We start from the raw sequence: 19,418 nt of genomic DNA, 5'->3' as shown, positions 1-19,418 counted from the left end.
TAAAAATAAAATGTTGTCATCTGTTATGTGATATACCAACACAAGAGTCAGGCAGTTTCATTGAAACAGAAGTATTTAACACAGAAAAATATACATTTGCCAGCACCAAGTCAGCATGATCAGACTTCTCACTGTGTACCCTCCACTGTAGAATCCAGATAGAAAATCCACTAGAAAAATTTAATCCACTAGAAAAATTTAAAATACAAAACCAAGCAAAATTTTATTTTACTGTAGTAAAGATAGCAAGAGGGAAGAAAAAAAAACTCACTTTCAACAAAACAATTTTTCAGATTTCATTCTCAGAGGCAAAACTACAGTTCTTACGAAGACAAAATTTTCTCTACAGATTAAAGGTATATTAGGATTACCATGACATCCTCAAATTCAATGACTATCTGAAAATATTTTTTTTTTTTTACTGAAAAGTAGTTAGAAGATAAATTTCATTGGGTGACCGCCCTACACTTAATTTAAAAGGGTCTCACAAAAAAGTACACTCATAGACAGTTTAGCCTTTTTATTTTTGTTGCAAAACAGAAGTCCAGTTATGTGCAATTTGATAGCTTCTTTTATTTTTTATTTATTTATTTTTTAAGTCTCAGAAGCAAAGTATTAGTTCACAACATACTAAGTAGCAGATCAAAATAGGGAAATGCACTGAAAATAGACATATCCTGCTAGTGCAGAAAATGCAAGTTCAGCTAAATCAAAAATGTTTTTGAAACAACAGAAAAAATATATTGCATCATTATTGAGAGCAAAGACAGCAGAAATAGATATTGAAAGTGCTCAGTTTTTCCTAGTCAGATGACAAAAACAGCTGAAAATAAAAGTTAACTAACCACAGCTTTTTTTATACTCAAATTAGGGTATTGCTCAATAATTTACACAAATTGCTGTCAAAATTGAATCAGTGTGACCAAAGGTAAAAAAGCAAAACCGAATTGATGCAAAGAGGAGAGACAGTACACAGAGTATTTTTTTTAGATTAATCTGTGCAGCAACAAGCAGCACAGTTGAAGTATGGGATCCAAAGTACAAGAACAGACAAACAAAGGAAAAGCAATTTATTTTCAAATATGAACTTTCCATATGTTTATTTTCTTACAATAAGGAAAAATTTCAGATAGATGTGCCTCTATAAGATCTGCCTTGTGAGAAACAAAGTTGTGTTTTTGCAATAGAAGGTGTTTTTGCAGTGGAAAATTCCACTAACCTTGCATATTCAGAAGTGACTGTGCAGGCATGACAGTAGCATAGCAGCGGGGAGTATGTTAAGCAGATAAGGGGAAGGTCCCGCTGTCCCAAAATAAGGAGATAGCTAACAAAAACAGGATGAGCAGTATGAAATCAGTAAAAACAAATCACAGCCCCTCTAATCAAGAGAGAAGAAGGAAAAAGAAAAAAAAAAAAGGAAAAGGAGAAATTAACGGTTAGTCAAATAAAATTGTACATATAGGGTATAGAATTGCGTCGAGTAGGCTATGAACCTGTAGTACTCAGCCAACGAGGAAACAGTGGAGAAATCAGGTGTCGGGTAATAGGGAATATGAGGTTACGATAAACTTTTACTGTGCGCTCCTGCTTGCGGGATACCCGCCGTTGCAATCGCAAATAAAATGGCTTCACAGAAGATCCTGTCTGAAGAAAATTGAGATTTTTCTCACAGCCTTTCTTGTTGATTCCGTTGTCATTCAGCTGTTGTTGCCTTCAGTTTGTAAGAGCTCTTCTCCTACCACAGTCCACTATAGGCATCCTTAAGTGCATACAATAGATTTCCCCACTGTGACAGAAGGCAAAACCCAAACCTAGCCCTTTGAGAAAAGTAAAAATATTTTTGCCAATTTAACTACCACTCTCTTTTTCAGAAGTACACATGGAGGATGAGAAAACCAAACAGGCCTGAAGTTTACAGACTAATTCTGTATTTCTAAAGCTGCAAATATTTAAGCTGTGTTTTTTTTTCTAGACATACTATTTTCCTCACAAGAACCATACATGATGGCTATGTACACGTATTTGTAAGATAAATGACCTTGAAGAATGCTATGCTAGATTCAAACTTTTTTTTTTTTTATTTATATATGTGAAACTTACTCTCTTACTCCACTGAAGCCAACTTAAAAATCACCTTCCAAAGGTTCTCTTTGTTCAAACAAAATTCATAGCAACAGGTAATCAGGTAATGATTTCAAGGAAACAGCAAGTAAGTTTAACCAAGTCAGGACAGAAATTAAAAACTAAATAACTAACTTTATATTCTTTTTTAAATTTCTTTGCAACAATTACAGGAGTGTAACTATTGGTTTAAAGTCCTGGGAACTAGAAAAACAGCTTCAACATTTGAGCAAACTAGCTGTAAAACACCAGTCTTAAAAGAAAAACAAGTACTAGCCAAGTATATAACTAAAATAAAAAGCTAAAAAAATTTAGAGGCTGTAATTACACATCTCAGCATTTTAAAATCTCCTATCTACATCACTGGGTTCCCATTATACTTTCAGTGAAATCAAGAAGCTAAGGATTTTTTTTTCTGTGTTCTTTTAGAATTAAACTTTGACAATAGCTGTTTTTAAACACAGACTTCATGTTAAGTACGTTATTGATTATGCAATACAGTACACGCAAGTTTGCCTCCTAAATTGTTGAAGAACACAAAGAAACCTTATGATGCTCATTTCAGTTTTTCCTTTGGATGCAAACAAAAAGCAAGGAAGTAGCAGTCATACAGGTGACTACAATGAGAAAATACTGTTGTTTTTTTTTTTTTTTTAACTGGATATGTTGCCACAGGTGTAATTTGGAATTTGTGTAAGTATTCCAGCTGTATTTTGTGTAAGTATTCCTCTAGAGAGTGTGCAAGAGACAAGAGAACAAAGAGCGGAAATTACTTCCTCCCCCTTCAGGGTTAATAAGTCCACCTACAACTCCCTTTTACTGTGAAGGAAGCAAGCAGTGTTTAACTCATTGTCTTCTTAATAAAATGCATGAATTTTAATTTATCCTTCTCTATTGTATATGAAATGTTACACACCATGGAAAAGCCCTACAAAATTTAGTAACACAGGGCTGAATACAGTTCTGTAGCATATCTCTAAACAATAAATTTATATTATTTGATCATGACAATAATTTGAAACGTTTTACTGTCTATATATACTATTGTCTTAGCAATTCAAAAAGGACTCTCACAGTAATAATAACTGGAAACCTTTATCGTTTAAATGCTAAAACCTTACATGGATTCAAAGGGCTGTACACAAGGAAGTAACCTGTTGATGCAACTAAAAGCGACCTGCAGTTAAGGAAGCCCTCAAGACCCCCAACAGGCAGAGGCTGGCATGAGGGTGCGCAGCACAGCAGCTTGCTTTGTTCTCTCTCTTCCCCAAGCATCTTCTTACGGCTGGCCTTCCCACTGGCTCTCTCCCTCACAACCATACACATGCTCTGCCCCCCCCAGAGGAAGCAAGGGATAAAGAAAGCAGGGGAGCGGGTGGGAGGGAGTGGGGAGCCACAAAGAAGTAAATGTGCCAGGGGAAATGGTGCAGATTATTTGGAAATACATCCTGCCTCTAGCTGGTACTAGCAGGAGGCTCACCCCTGTCACCGCAGAGTGGGGTCACAGCAGCAGAACTGTGGCTTCGCACCAAGGTAAGCCCGTGAGATGCTGAGTTCCCATGGAGACAGCCCAGTGCAGTACCTGCCTCAGAGGAAGCAACTTTATATAGGCTTGTGGGTCTGTATCACGGTGAGAGCTGCAGGAGAAAAATCAGAGGCAAAGATCTTTGGATGCAGCAGATCACTTCCTCAATGTCTTGGTCCTATGGGATCTCCTAAACCAACCTACAGATTTTGTTATTCTAGCAGTACAGAATGAAGGCATGTTCTATATGCACATAGGTAATGTCATTTATGGCTGGCTATAGCTCTATTACTTTTCTGCTTATGTGGGCTGGCAAACTTCATTTTATATACTTATAACATCCTTTCTTAAGTCTCAGAATCTATTCTTTATACTTAATTTATCCTAATCACGTATTTTCTATTTTGTATAAATTGGGATGATGACCAAACCTACACATTTTATCCAACTTACATGAAAATTCCCATAAGATACTTGGCTCTACATAAATGACAAAACCGACCCAAAATTACCAAGCCTGACAAATCCACAAGGTAATAATACTTTATGCTTTCCACAGAACAACTTGATATTAATGAAACAGTACTAGAAAAACACACGAGAAATAGCTGTCAAATTACACTTCTTTTGTAATAATGGCAGAATGTAATCAGATGTTACTGACTTAAGCTATTTGTTACTAACTGAAAGGTTAATAATTTTAAACATTTTAGCCACCAGAACAATGCTGTTTATTGCTTTAAATTTACATTACATTTCTTGGTCTCTACGCCAGTGTCAAAGAGACAAGCATCAGTTCTGGAATAGGCGGAAGATGACACCTCACAAGTTTTCTACTGATGTCAAATTAAAACATAAAGAAAGATCCTGTGAAGTCCCAGTTACTATTTTTGAAACCCTCTGAGCTGCATATGTTCCACTGCCTGGACAACAAAGTTTCATAAACAACAGACAACCAGAGGTCTTATTCAGTGGTCAAAGTAACCATAGAAAAAACTTAATAGCTTTAAAACCACACAGCAAAAGCTTTGAGAATGAAAACCAAATCCCAGTTTAGTTGTACCTAGGGATGCAACTGAAAGGCTTAATCAGACTAACAAAATTTATTATTATTATTTTTTTAAAGATACAAAAAGATACAAGGATGGCTGACTAAAGTACCACTGATTTGGTAGAGCCTAATATCCTTAAAATAAAACTTGAACTTTACGATTGAACTAAACCTTATATTGAATGGAGAGTATAACTAAAATGAAAACCTTTACAATATATATGCCACTATTAAACATAATAAAACACATTTTTCATTCAATAAAAGTTGCTTAGAAACCAGAAGAATGGAAACTACTTTACCAGAATGCATGAAAACTAGAGTATCGTGCTGATGCTAGAATTCAAGTTATTTTATCATAAAGGAGCAGGATCTCAATCTTCAAAACAGTGAAAGCTAAAACAACCAAAACACAGGTTCCCTCACTAGGTCTAAATACTGACAGCAACTGCAGGACAGACAATATTCTACAGTTATCTCTCAGTATTTAACTCTGAGATAGACAATTTGTCCTCTACTCCCTTAATCTACATGCTTAAGTGAAATAAAAGAGTCCTGGCCCATTTAAAAATATTTCTGATAAAAAACTGTGCTATACCAGAAGTAAACTTAAGTTCTGCTTAAAGATGCTTTAAAAAAAGCACCCTATTGCTTATAAAGCTTCCTAGCATGCACCACAGGGTAAAGAGCACCAAAAGCACTTTTCAAATAAACAAGAACTTGACTAGAACTGCCCAGATCTGACTAGGTAGGACTCTGGTATAAAGTGGACAGCAAAGAAGCTATAAGCAAATGTTACTATGCAACAGTTGCAAACTTCACACTTTCCTAACACTTTTGGGGCAGGAGACTAGAAAGTGGAAGGGGAATGGCATTGAACTAAAAGACGGAGATGTTCTGGAGAACAAGTCTTACGAGCAGCGGCTGAGGGAGCTGGGTTTGTTCAGCCTGGAGAAGAGGAGGCTCAGGGGCGACCTTATCGCTCTCTACAGGTACCTTAAAGGAGGCTGTAGCGAGGTGGGGGTCGGTCTGTTCTCCCACGTGCCTGGTGACAGGACGAGAGGGAATGGGCTAAAGTTGCACCAGGGGAGGTCTAGGTTGGATGTTAGGAAGAACTTCTCTACTGAAAGGGTTGTTAGGCATTGGAACGGGCTGCTCAGGGAAATGGTTGAGTGACCATCCCTGGAGGTCTTCAAAAGACGTTTAGATGTAGAGCTCAGTGATATGGTTTAGTGGAGGACTTGTTAGTGTTAGGTCAGAGGTTGGACTAGGTGGTCTTGGAGGTCTCTTCCAACCTAGGTGATCCTGTGATTCTTCTGTGATTATGCTTGTACTTGAAATTATTTGCTCACTTTCAAGCATTTGTCTGAACTCTGGATTACTGTTTCAGCATACAAAATACTCATGTTCTCTTTTAGTGTTAAGAGAATAAAAAAAAGAAACAGTTTTAAAACAGGGAAATAAATAGAGGTTAATAGGACCACTGATGTTATTTCTATACATGTGTTTCAAGAGCAGGATCATGGTGTGTTCCCCCCTGCCCCCCTTCATATCTATGTGGGATTTACCACTGGAATTAGCTTCTGGGAAAAGACATTCCCCACATAAAATACTCACTGCTCAGCAAAAAATGAGTTTAAGTTCTTAAATAACTGTCAGCAGACACAGAAAATGGGCAAAGCAAAGCAACATAGAATAATCAAAAACAGCTCCGTATTTTAAGCATGAAACAATGCCTCTTCTGTTGCAAGATATTTTTAGAGCAACAGCCAAAAGTCACACTGAAGCTTGAAAGTATTCCAGTAAAAGTTCAATGCTTCAGCTAGTGGATACGTACTTTACCTTTGCACTTAAAATTCAAAGCCTAACATCATAAAGAGTTTGGACAGAAAATGCCAATTCAATTTGCATATTTAGTTTTAAAACTATTAAAACTAAATAAAACTTCAAAACTTTAAACTATTTTATTTAATTATTTCAAGCCTTTGAATTTGCTAAAAGGGTATCTGAAGGTGTCACTGCTCTCAGCTTAGTTACAAGTATATTTAGTCAGATACCAATGTTTAATGAGACATAATGCATAAAAAGTGGGGATCAAAAATCCATTCCAACTAAGCAAGTTCTACACAGGCAAATAACCCTGAAAACACTGAATTTTAATTAATGATTAAATAAATATGGATCTTAATAAAAGATTATGCCTTCTTGCATAGGAACTTCACTTTTAAAGTAGCAATTTAGTTGCCATTAAAAAAAAAATCAGGAAATTTAAACACATTTAGGTTTATCATTCAAAGTGCTGCACTAGCACTGTTGGTCAGGCTTGTAACAGTGGCCTATGCTAACAGGAATGGCAGAAAGAAACAAGAATGGCAGAATATTATACAAGTGATCACAACTCAGTGTAAGTTACATGCCTTTGAAAGCCATTTTATATCTCTGTAAGAACACAGACTGTAATCCATCTCCTAACTAAATCTGAACATATACAAAAAGAGAAATAAATTTGAAATTCTGAGTTTTCATCCAAGTCATTTAGTATAAAACACCAATACAAAGACTAAACATATGAAAAAAGATTAAGAGTATGTCAGTCTAGAACTAGAACATAATGCAGAAATAAAAGCATCTGTACTACCATACTTAAGTCAAAGATATTTATATACAGATATCAGAATACAAGAAGGAAAAAACAAAGGAAACTTAGCCTCAAAAGATTAAAGTAAAAAATTAAGTCTGATCTACAGGAGAATTGAAAAAGATCCAAGGAAAGAATATTGATAATGGAACTTTGTTACCCCAATTAAAAAATTGGAACATGAAGACGACCACTGAATATGATGCATAACATTAAATAAGTACTTCCATACCCTTTACTTCATCATCCAGAAATCACAAACGCTGATCTCATTCTTATTTCTCCAGATTCTCTACCTCTACAGCACTGCAGTATTATGTTCTAAATATTACCTTTTTGTTGATATAATAATTTGCCCCTTGTTATTTGAGCACTACATGGAAGTCAAACAATCCTTTAAACTAGAAAACACAAAAATCCCAACTACTTGCCACATTAATTTCTACTGAAATCAATGAAGTTTTCATGCATGCTGTGTACTACATTTGATGTTAAAAGTCTGATGGGATTTAGTGCAGAAAAAACACTGCAAACTAAGCACAATACTTCCATTATTCATGTTCCTTCAGGCTTGATATTGGGTCAACAGAATGACAATGCTCATGCTACTAAAAAGTCAACGGAAATAATTGAGCATGTTCTGTAGATAAATAATATAGGGGATTTTCATCTCTTTTTAAGTTAAAATCCATTATAATTATTATATATCTACTGATCTTTTGATTATTTGGTAGAAAAAAAAACAGATTCCCATGCAGGCAGTTTGCCAACTTAGGACAGTTAAAGAAAACAAACATAAATGTTTACTGCACAGTAACTGGCAGCATATAAAACCAACAGGAAATAATACAAATCTTCCTCTGAAGCATTTTTAAGCATTTAAGAAAGTGTTGCTGAGTATAACTTCTACTAAAACAATCATAATTTAAAAGTAGTTTTGGTTTACATTCTGAGACTTATTAACATGTTCTTTATAAAATCATCATATCATGGAGACAGACAAGGGGACTTAAAAGAAACCCTGTAGAATTTGAGTTAGAAAACAGTCTTCTGACTCTGATTTCTTGGATTATGACACAAAGGTATGAAGTTTGTGTGCTATACTAAAATAACAAAGGTCAACTCCTTGCAAGAGAGGCCAGAGGCTGAACATCTCCCAGTTGCTACAGAAGTCAATTTCAAAACCTCAAGGAAAGAAACTGGAAAACATACAATCCACAGTCAACTATGAAAAGAGGACAACAAGTAGCAGAGAAATATCCAGGGGATTTAGAAAGAAACATAGGGTAGAAGTGAAGACAGAGATTAGATCATCTTACATCTAGAAAATAAAGTCCATTAACAAACAAAAAAAAAAGACAAAAAGCAAAGAATAATGAAAGAAAATTCATGCCCTAAGGAGATGTCATAATAACTGGCAAGAGTTACACTAACAGACTCCCAGTTAAAAAGCCTAAGTCTGTCACTTGTCACTAGAAAAGACAACTCCTAAGTGATCTTCAAAGACTCAGAACCTCTTTCAGAGTTTAAAGAGAGTATATTTATTTTATGACAATAACCTTACAGAAAGGAGAAAATACCGTTTTTATGTTGTTTCTAAGACTGAATGAAAACCTTAAGAAACAAAGGTAAATTGAGAGAGTAACTCTTGTATATTTGCAGCCCAGTGTACATTAGAAAACCATGGATTACTTCCCAGGACACAAAAATAAATGTTTCTGTTTGTAGAATGGTTTGGATTGGAAGGGACCTTGTCCATGTAATTCCACCCCATTCCATGGGCTGGGACACCTCCCACTAGACCAGGCTGCCCAAAGCCCCATCCAACCTGGTCTTGAACACTTCCATGGATGGGGCATCCACAGCTTCTCTGGGCAACCTGTCCCAGTGCCTCACCGCCCTCAGTAAAGAATTTTTTCCTCATCTCTAATCTAAATCTACCCTCTTTTAATGTAAAGCCATTACTCCTTGTCCTGTCACTACACCCCCTGACAAAGAGTCCCTCCCCAGCTTTCCTGTAGGCACCTTTTAGGTACTGGAGGGCCACTACAAGGTCTCCCCACAGCCTTCTTTTCTTCAGGCTGAAGAACCCCAACTCTCTCAGCCTGTCTTTGTAGGAGAGGTGCTCCAGCCCCTTGATCATCTTTGTGGTCCACCTCTGGACTCACTTTAATACACTCACCCTTTTTCTGATTGATTCGCAACAATCATAAAATAGTTTTCTGTTAGTTTCATGTGAAGGGTGTAGACTGTGTGGTTTCCCCTACCCCAAGTTTGTGCTTCATCAAGTATGTACATCATTTTAGTGGAAGGAAGGAGTACAAGACAACGCTGAAATCAACTTCCATTGCATAGAAATGACTGTCTGAATGGGTATTCAGACAGAAAATTCTACTGCAGAAAACAAAGGAAAATTTAAGTGCAGAAGTTGGACGCTCAGATCAAAAAAATTGCTTTGTTAAAAAGTTTGCTTCCTTGGCACATCAGTTTACCTAAATATGATACCAACGACCTTGTCTTTGAATTCACAATTAGAAATAAGTTCACTAAGTTTTGTTATGGAAAGTGCTGTCAACGCTGGTCTCTTTCACGTACATGTACACATACCACACTCATGCTGTACGTAAGTACATGCACATTTACACACACACAAGTTTTGCTTCACTCAGATTTTACCTAATCCTACAATACTCACTTACTTATCAATGCCTCCCAGACACATCTAGATAAACCCATAGTAATTAAACAATTGTAGGAAAGAAGAATTGTAATGGAAGTGATTACAAGATCCAAGCCCTACTACACACTGCTAGTGTGCTGCTATTGGAGTAGCACCAGGCGCCATTTCTCCATTCACAAGTGACAGTCCCACAACACCGACTCCCACCTGATTAGAGCAGAAGGTAATGTGTATATAAGAGCCCTCTATTAGTCTTTAGTATAACACATAAGGTAGCCTCTCTCCTAAAAGCATCAGCTCTCATTCTTGTGACCCTCCTTTTCAGTATAACCCTGAATTGAAGAAGCTATTAAAAATTGAAATATACTTAGCAGTTAGGGTTCAAAAATGTTGTGCACATCTTCAGCTCTTAAGACCTTATGTCAGGGCAAAAGAGCCAATTTCAACATTAAAATCCACACAGGCTATTTCTGCACTGACAGTCTTAATTTCTTTCCATTTTTTAACCCCTTCCCAGACTGTTTCATACTACAGTTGTGCCTTCAATTCAGGTACATTCTCCTCTTTCCTACTTGCAGTGGTTCTTCAGGGCTGACAGATACAAAAACAGTAAGATATAGTTAACACACAAACATTAACTTATGTTCAGTAAAACGGGAGTCATCCCACCCAGCTTTAAGTTATGCCAACTTCAGGCTATTTTTTTTTTTTATACACAAGTGAAACTGTGGGACAACCGGGGTTACTTCTATTTAAGAGTCACCTATTGCAGTTTAGCCTCAACCTCTTCCCCTTTTGACTTCAGTTAAAACAAGACAATTATGAATAGTCAAGACAAAGCTCTCAGAAGTTACAGCTCTTCCCCTGCAATTCTGTACGTCAATGTTTCACCTCTTTCTACTAGGATGCAAAGAAAGATAGATTTACCTGTGCACCTCAGCACAAGCTTGCAAGCTTGTTCATACAGCCAAATGTGACACAGCTGTGGCAACCTAATATTTTACTACCTTTTTAGCTGTTAGCTATTATTCCTAAACAAGTTATACTCAAAGAAGGTCACAGAAGTCTTCCTAACCAGATTCAGTTTGACACTACTGAGCTTTTCTGTCTCGTCTACTTCCTGCTACATTCCAAAGCTTTGAAATACTTGAAAACTTTTTCAAAACTTCATCAACATAAAAAAATCAAACTTATGCAACCATGAACTTCAAAGAAAAATCTAAATATACTATTGCACTACCCTCATATGTGGTGGCTGAAAGGATGGATGTTTCCACACCAACTCTCAAGTCAACTTCCATCATTAGCATACCTTTTCAGCCTCTTCATAGTTCTTTGAAGAGTTAATAAATTTTAAAAAGATGTTGTCATCAAGAATGTGAAGGGCCATGAAATGGGACAACTTTGCAATTCAAACAATTTCTGTTTCTCCCTGTCTGGATTTTAGGGGTCATGGAGAGGAGTGAGCAAAAAAATAAGTTCTACAGGCTGAACAATGTTCTTTGCCTTGCTTCATACCTTCCCAAAATAAACTCAGAAATGTCTTACAGTTGAAAGAATTGGAAAGTCATTTGAAATAAAACAGACAGAACTATGAAACTGAACACAGCTTCACGAGAAGTGGTGGATGTAACACAGAACAGAATGCACACCTTTTTTTTTTCCCAAACTTTTCTAAATATCTTCAAATACAAAATATGCCCAAACCTCTGGAAACCACTGCATAAATTAATCACTTCATTTTAAAAAGCAGCTCCTGCACTCCTACTTACTCTAGCATTCATCAGCCAGGAATTATTCACTGATTTTTCCCAGTATTTCATTTCCACATCGTTCAATTTATACATCAAACTAGATTTTTGCTTTTAAAGCAAAGAGAAACAAAACAAAAAAGAAACCGTAAAAACTATATACCCTAGCACCCCTTCCATTCAAGGATATAGCAATACTGTATTTTTTTTAAAACAAAGTGAGGAAACCCTTTCTTTTGCAGATGTTACTCTAGATAGATGTGATCAGATCCCAAAACAGAAAATACTGATCTTCTGACCTAGAGGAGAAAGGCTTTTCAAGCTTCAGACTTTGATTAAAGTGTGGTCCAAGCTCCGTTCCAAACAAGCTAATTTTCCTTTTGAGGTTAAAGCAATTTCCATTTAGTATTTTAAAGAAAAATGTACCAAGGAAAGCCTCACTAGTGAAATCTTTAGCCTACTATGTTTAAACAATTCCAGCTGTTAACTTCAAGTTAGTGGTACATACAATATTAACAGGATGCCTTTCATCTTGCTCTGAGATCACTTCTGTGCATTTTTGTTCTAGTTTCAGGGTTTTTTCTTTCTAGAACAGTTCTCATCATTCAGTCACTTCGAAAGATGATGTGGTGAAGTGTAAACTTCAGAATACCCCAAGAATTTTCTGAGTTACCCGCCAGTTGAACACAGAACTGCTTTTTGCAAAACAACACTTAAAAACCCTTCCCTGTAGGACTTTAACTCAGTACAGCTTTAAAAGTAGCATGGCAATATACGTATTAAACTTCTTTTTCAGTGCAAATATAGTGATTAATTGTTTTAAAGGTTTTGACAGTTTGAATGTGGTAGTCTATGTACTGTAGTGCACAGTACTTATTTAGTGCATTAAAGGACTATTTTTTTAAATCTTTTACTTCTTTTTTTTATTATTATTATTCTGGGAGTAACAAATTTGTGTTGCCAAAAAGCATAAATTCACTCTTACAGATAATTTAGGATCTAAACTAACCAGAAAATCAGATATATTAATCTACATTAATAGTTCCCAGTTAAAGATAGAACTGTGAGGGAAAAGGTAACTGTCATGGAGATCCTTTAAGTTTCTAGGCATTAGAGCTTCACATAGGCTTCAGCATACCCTGCACAAAGCAGGCAGGTTTAATACTCAGCCACCAACACCTGCATTTCTTTGACTATTACTTATTCTCAAAGAGCATTGCTGGTCCTTGTCTGCCCATGAAAACAGGAATTAGCGTTCTTAATTACTTTCTCCCTTAAATACAATACAATTAGGTAGTGGCCTACTAAACTTAAGATTAATAGAAAATAAAACTTATTCTGCTATTAATTAAAAATTGTTAATGATTAATTTTACTTTCAAAAACCCCTGCAGTTAAAAGAAAAATCAGAACTTGATGGAAGCTTGATAACCAACTTTAAAAATTTTCACTTAATTTCAATGTATTTTTTCCTAAATACATGACTAACAATACATATATATCTCCTGTAACACATAATAAACCTTTTGCTATAACATAGTTGAAAAAGTAGTTTAAAATAGATTTTTATAGTTCATGGTTCTGAACCTCTGACCTTGGACCATGTTAAAGCTGACAAGACAATACATGCATCCTGCTCGCGGTATTTCTATGATAAGAAAAGTGAGCAAGCTGCTCTCATCTGCCCTTCCTCCTGGCAGCAGCTCCAGAATGAGTGCACTGGATATGCACTTCCAGGAAGCTTCAGACCTCCTACTTACGCACAAAATGAGTGCTCTGCATGTAAAGACTCTAGTCAAAGCAGAGGGCCTATGGCACACAAACCTCCCCACACTTAGCGTAAGCAATATTGGTCACCCTCTGCCCTGAAGACTGGGCATCACTGCTGCAACAGAATAAATTTAATCGCTGAACTTATAATGCACAACTCATCTACGTTATAAAATATTTTATTAATACTCATACCTGATTCTTTCTTGTTCCCTTTTCCACCCTCTCGGCTCTTTTTTAAAACTGCCTTTAACATTTTAAATGTTGTTCCTAAAGGATAACAAAGAGAAACACAATTAAATGCAACATTAATAATGGCCACTCAAACAAAACCAAACAAAACAAAGGTAGGATCAGTATAAATAAAACAGTGAGGTAATTAGAAGAAACTTATTGGCAGGCTTTATTTTTAGTTCAATGTAGCTTTGTTAAGCAAAGTCCTAAAGCAGAAGGAATTTTTAATACTTGAACTAAGTAATTAGAGTTCGCTGCCTTTTTATAAAGAAAAATAATACAGCATTCTCCACATTCCATGTGTAATTAAGGTTATAAGGCTAAACCTGTGTAAGTTACTGTAGGACACTCTGTCAAAAGCAGAAAAGAGTAAAAGCCCAACTCCTGACTTGAGCTCATCAGCGCAGCTGAAGGAACTGGTGAGGTGGCTGGATGAGCTGGAGACTCCAAACTGTGGAAGTACAGAACTGATAGTGGACAATGGGACATGGTATCACCACACCAATGTTTTTCACCTATACAACACACTCTTGACCAACACAAGAACAGCACAGCAAATTATATCACTGCAGTCCATATCACGGCTATGTACAGACATATGCGTCCACGTATTCATGCCTGTGAGCACATGCATTTCGGTCTCCTGATCTGCGCTCAAAGTCTCAAATTTAACAGTCAACTTCAAGCAAGCAGCAGTTGCAGATTTCAGAGAATTACAAGTATAAGAAAAATATATCTAGGTTATAAAATTGGAAGACAGTTTAGATGTTTCAGGTAACTATCTTCCATTACAGGGAAAACAATGCAAGGAACGGTGAAGAGCAGTTCTTTCTCAGAAACCTTTCTAAAGCATCTATAAATTCTAGGTTATTTATTTTTTTCTCTCCATTGAAAAACTGCAAAGCTACCTCAGTTTAGCACATGATATGCAACATGAATGTACAACAAGTAATGTCCTCAGGTCCACTGTTATACAGAAGAAAAAATTTCCTTTGAATTTTCTGAGAGACTCAGACATGATCAGCTGGAAACAGCCAGATGACACAGACAACAAGCCACTTACTAAGTCGTACAAGGAGCAGCGCTGCCTTCCGAACAACCAAAGCCACCATTCCTCGCCACAGGGTGCTACCACGCCTCTGGAGGAGCCCTCGCTCCACAGTGCTCAGAGCTCAGGCCTGGGCCTGGGACAGGGCACTGAGAGGCCTGGAGTGCCAGCGCCCAAACTCAGGTAACAGGTTGCTTACTGTAGAGAACAGACAATTCGGTGAGACGTAATTACATTAGCCTGCTAGGTATTTCAAGACTGTTACACAGAAGGGAACGGCCTATATTTCAGATCTACTCTGAATAGACCAGTAAGGACGGAGAAGGACAGGAAAAGAGCATGCCCATAAGGAAAGAGTAGAATACTTATCTCTGAAACAGCTCAGACAGACATCTGCAAGAAAAGACATTCAGCTGTGGTTTTTGAGTAAGAAGTGTTGGGCTGAGGATAAAAGATCTGCACCAGTTAATGTGCTCATCTGCCTGACCACAGTGCTGGGCACAGGGACAAAAACAAAACAAAAACGGCAAGACAAGCTGTAAGCCTCACAAGCTTATGCTTTAGGCATGAAAAAAAGTTGGTAAGCTTTAAAGCTCATCTTCATTCCAGCTCTATGAAAAGTAGATTAACGACAGAAATCTTCCAGATGGATGAGACCCTTTAGGGCCAGCCCAGCGCCCTTTCCAAAGTGCCTCCCACACCTCTGCTCTGTGCTGTCAGAGGCAAGTCAAGAGCCCCGAAATAAACATGGGCACTAGAATGCCATAGCAAACACTTAGTCAAGGAACTATAGATAAGAAGGAAAAATTACTGAAAGGGTTGTTAGGCATTGCAATGGGCTGCCCAGGGAAGTGGTTGAGTCACCATCCCTGGAGGTCTTCAAAAGACGTTTAGATGTAGAGCTCAGTGATATGGTTTAGCGGAGGACTTGTTAAGTGTTAGGTCAGAGGTTGGACTCGGTGATCTTGGAGGTCTCATCCAACCTAGATGATTCTGTGATTCTGTGAAATGGCTTTTTTTTTTTTTTTTTCCAATACTGAAAATGGTTCAAACTCTGAAGCTCTAAGTAGCCTTGCTTTAAGTAACCAATGTCCCGTGCTAGATTGAATGTTTTAAGTTGGGATACCTTACAGAAATATACTGAATGAGGAAGAATATAATATTATTTTGGTTAAATAGAGCCTGTTTTTTGTTGTTTGTTTTTAAAGAGTCAAATAAACATTTTATATTTGTGGAAAACCAACAAGTCCTAAAATAGCACTTAAAAATCAAACATCTCCCCTAGCTTGAAATAGGTATGAGGGAGAAAGAAGAATGATTTTGCATTGAGAACTATGTATAAAAGCATGTTTGAATTATTACAGATGTTCTTTAATATTACAGAGCTAACTTCCCAGTATCTGTATGAAACACTTATCTTTATTAGTATTTCAAACCACATTTTTCTTTGCTTATCTTTTTTAAACAGCACCAGATTCAAACTTGCAGACTAAACAAAAGGTCCTTACATACATTAACAATGCCAAAACTACGACGGCAAGCATTAAAAAGTTATGAAATTAGAAATTTAAAAGCTGGACTGTACAATCCAAATTTGTTCTTTTGTACATAAACTGTGCTAAAATCTTTAATTATGTAATTGTGTCCTATTCATTCAAATATTCCAAAGGATGCCTACAAAGAAAATAATGCCCTTTTTCATCTACAGCACACTGACTGGGACCCAGGAAAGCTATGCATTATATCTACAAAATGACAGACTGAAAATGCTGTAGTGAATGTTATTTGCACAAAGACAAGTCTTCTCTGATGTTTTCACAGAACTGGGTAAAGCACAGTACTGTAGAGGACAGCTGTGTTATATATTTCATACCTATCAGCCAAACTGAATATTGTTGATATTTCCTCTGACAAAAAGTAGATTCCAACTCCATTGTTCTCCTCTCCATGATCTTGAACACCATTTCAGAAAGGATCTTGCAAATTTTAGCACAAAACTCTTTAAAAAAAAAAAAAAAGAGGTAAATTGTTCTGGCTCTTCTTGAATCCTTCCAGCCACTTCACACCACGCAACTTAAGATACTGCTACATGTGTGAGTTTGGAACAAACACAGAGTCTGTGCTTAATGTTTAGACACTGGTCATTTGTTCCAGAAACCCAGATATATAAATTTGACCTTACTATTACAGTTTGAAGGTCATAGGTTCTTTGGAACTCATTTCTACATGCAATTGGACAGCTCCTTAAAATGAAAATTTTCCCAGCTCATTATAGTAGGTCACAATTGAGGTAATTATACTCAAGAGTATTATAGCTTTTAATTTAAAAAAAAAATCTTTACAACCCGTAAGCAGGTGTTTGCAGATATAGTTAAAGCGTTTAGTGAAGATAACAGTGTTCAGTCATGTAATTCAGGGCTGAAACATAACGCAGATGTAGAAGAGTGGGAAGTCTAGGTAGATTTGCGGAGACATTTTTAATTTGTTATTCTCTAACCTATGCCTGGCTTTGAAAGTTTCATGTTTCCTCTAAAATTGTTCAGTGTTACATATTGCTGGTATGTTATATGACGAATTTTACATACAAACACTTTAAAACATCATAAATCTCGCAGAACAACAGATTTTACTAAAATTTGGCTAGTATCATCTTATGAACACAGAAATAGTTTTCCTGATATCTTGCTAAAGCTCAAAGAGCATATCTAATCTAGTTCTGCCTTAAAGAGAACACTGGATGCACTCCCCCTCCTCCCGCCCCCCGCAAAGAAGTGATACAGCTCAGTACTGTAATGCAACCAGAACCAAAGAATACAAAGAATACGAGAGGGTAAATATGTTTGGTTTCACAGAGCTGAGCCTCCAAAAAAAAAGTAATAATAAAACAACTTTTACAGAATTGTAAACAGGTTCAATGCTAAAAGAAGCCTCCAGAAGCAGCTCAAAGACAGAAGAAATGTGACCTTAAAAAAAAAGTCCGTGGAAATTATATTGGGCACAAAGAGGAATCCAATGGACAAATGATGTGAAAGCATCAAACTCTTGTCTGCTTTACTGACTGTGGCTAGTGATCACCTGTTTTTTTCTAATTATATTAGTCTCACTTCATTGAGACCATAGGTGTTTTCTTAAGTCAGCTCACTGGTGAGCCAAATATTCCAGCTGATTCCCATTATAGAGCTCCCACAACAGATTTAAAACAGAAATACTAAAACCTAGCAAATCCCAACAGTTCATAGTTTAGGAGAGAAAGTTAATGACTTGGGGGTGGGGGGAGAGAAGGTGGAAGAGTAATAATAATTTAAAAAAAAAAAAAAAAAGAACTGATTTTGGCCTAGATTCACAATGAAGGAAATATACTCATCCCGTACTAAGGATATAATAAACAATTTCTACAGACATATATTAGATTCCTACACAGAACTGGCCCTCTGCAAGGAAAGGGAGGACCTTAATTTTGTTGCCTTCCTACCTGTCAGCTGGAAAGCAATTCATTTTCAAGTTCGCTTCTGAGCAAAATGTTGCCTATCACGAACATCAGAATAGATTGTCTGAACACTGTGCATAATCTTAAGCAAAAATAAAGCTATTTTGCTTTACAGGCTTCCATACCTCCTGGATTTCAAATATAGAACTTCTAATACAAGCATCACTGTCTTGTCCTGTGATGCTGTATCATCTTAAATTCCTTTAAGTTGTATGAAAAAATAAATGAAGTTAAAAACAAATTGAAAAACTGTTAAGCTCTAAGTGCTTATATCCTGGTTTAATGGTTTAGACTGTAGAACTGGAAGAGAATGTTTAATTTGGCAGCATAAACTGGCTGAACTTGTTGTATATATACAGGTAATTAAAAAAAAACATGTAACCTGGGCAAGCTCGTGGCTTCTAAAATCCGATATAGCATACAGTTCATCTGTAGAGTCTGGCAAGACCTATTAATGTCATTAACATTAGTACAAGTGTTCCTTGTGCGACAGGAAAACTGAATTTACGGATCCATAGATGCTTTACTGCAAGAAAACACACTGTCCACTTGCCTAAAAATTAATGTGTGCTGTCAGTGAGTTGCCTTTTAAAAATATACTTTCAAACTTGTGGGTTGACTGAATATAACCTAGTGGGAAAAAAAAAAATCTGCTGCATAGCACTTTATGTTTGAAATAACAGTATGCTAATAGTCTTTTTTTTTTTCTAGAGAAGGATAACCAAAGCAGCTCTTAAGAAGAATATTACTTGAAGAACTGTGAGACAGCCCTAAAAACCCATTTCATCAGCATATCAAACCCAACAGCAACTAAATGTCTCCCACATTCTTCCCTTTCTCCTTTTAACTGACAAATAAGTAAAAATACTGCTTACATGAGTTTCAAACCTCTTTCTCCTTTTCTTCTATCATTACAGTATGAACACAGCACAGTGTAAACTGCTTCCATCGTTCCTATGCAGAATGCTCACTACTTCCATCTCAGTTTCTTTCAATTCTCATCTATCTGCAGTTGTCTATGCTCACCAATGAAGGCTAAAAAAAAGGTGAAACTTTCATGTCTTTGTTCATCATGCATCACGTATGACCTTGTCTCCTAAGGGCAACTTTCACA

At 36.6% G+C, this 19,418-nt stretch overlaps 1 protein-coding gene and 1 long non-coding RNA gene across 8 annotated transcripts in view; one reads left to right on the top strand and one right to left on the bottom strand.

Moving 5' to 3' along the window:
- TANC1 (tetratricopeptide repeat, ankyrin repeat and coiled-coil containing 1) overlaps positions 1–19,418 on the bottom strand; it is a gene marked incomplete at its 3' end in the record, with an annotated part of 95,227 nt that overhangs the window by 56,654 nt on the left and 19,155 nt on the right. For 4 of the 7 annotated variants that reach the window (XM_080600006.1, XM_080600008.1, XM_080600012.1 and 1 more), the window contains exons 2-4: positions 16,691–16,816; positions 14,833–15,015; positions 13,731–13,805 (exon numbers count right to left, since the gene is read on the bottom strand). In XM_080600006.1, the coding sequence (XP_080456132.1) occupies positions 13,731–13,805; positions 14,833–14,881 (124 nt within the window). In that variant the 5' untranslated portion in view covers positions 14,882–15,015; positions 16,691–16,816. Of the gene's footprint in view, positions 1–3,601; positions 3,759–13,730; positions 13,806–14,832; positions 15,016–16,690; positions 16,817–19,418 lie in introns of those variants that run through there. The other 3 variants (XM_080600010.1, XM_080600009.1, XM_080600011.1) reach the window with 2 other exon arrangements.
- Positions 15–19,375, top strand: LOC308198184. Its single transcript, XR_013953718.1, has 2 exons — positions 15–3,654; positions 19,016–19,375. It is a non-coding gene; the product is annotated as an uncharacterized lncRNA (long non-coding RNA).

This window comes from Anser brachyrhynchus, assembly GCF_964034855.1.
Source record: "Anser brachyrhynchus genome assembly, chromosome: 7".
In the NCBI taxonomy this organism is placed as follows: Eukaryota; Metazoa; Chordata; class Aves; order Anseriformes; family Anatidae; genus Anser; species Anser brachyrhynchus.
This window is presented reverse-complemented; position numbering and strand designations above follow the sequence as displayed.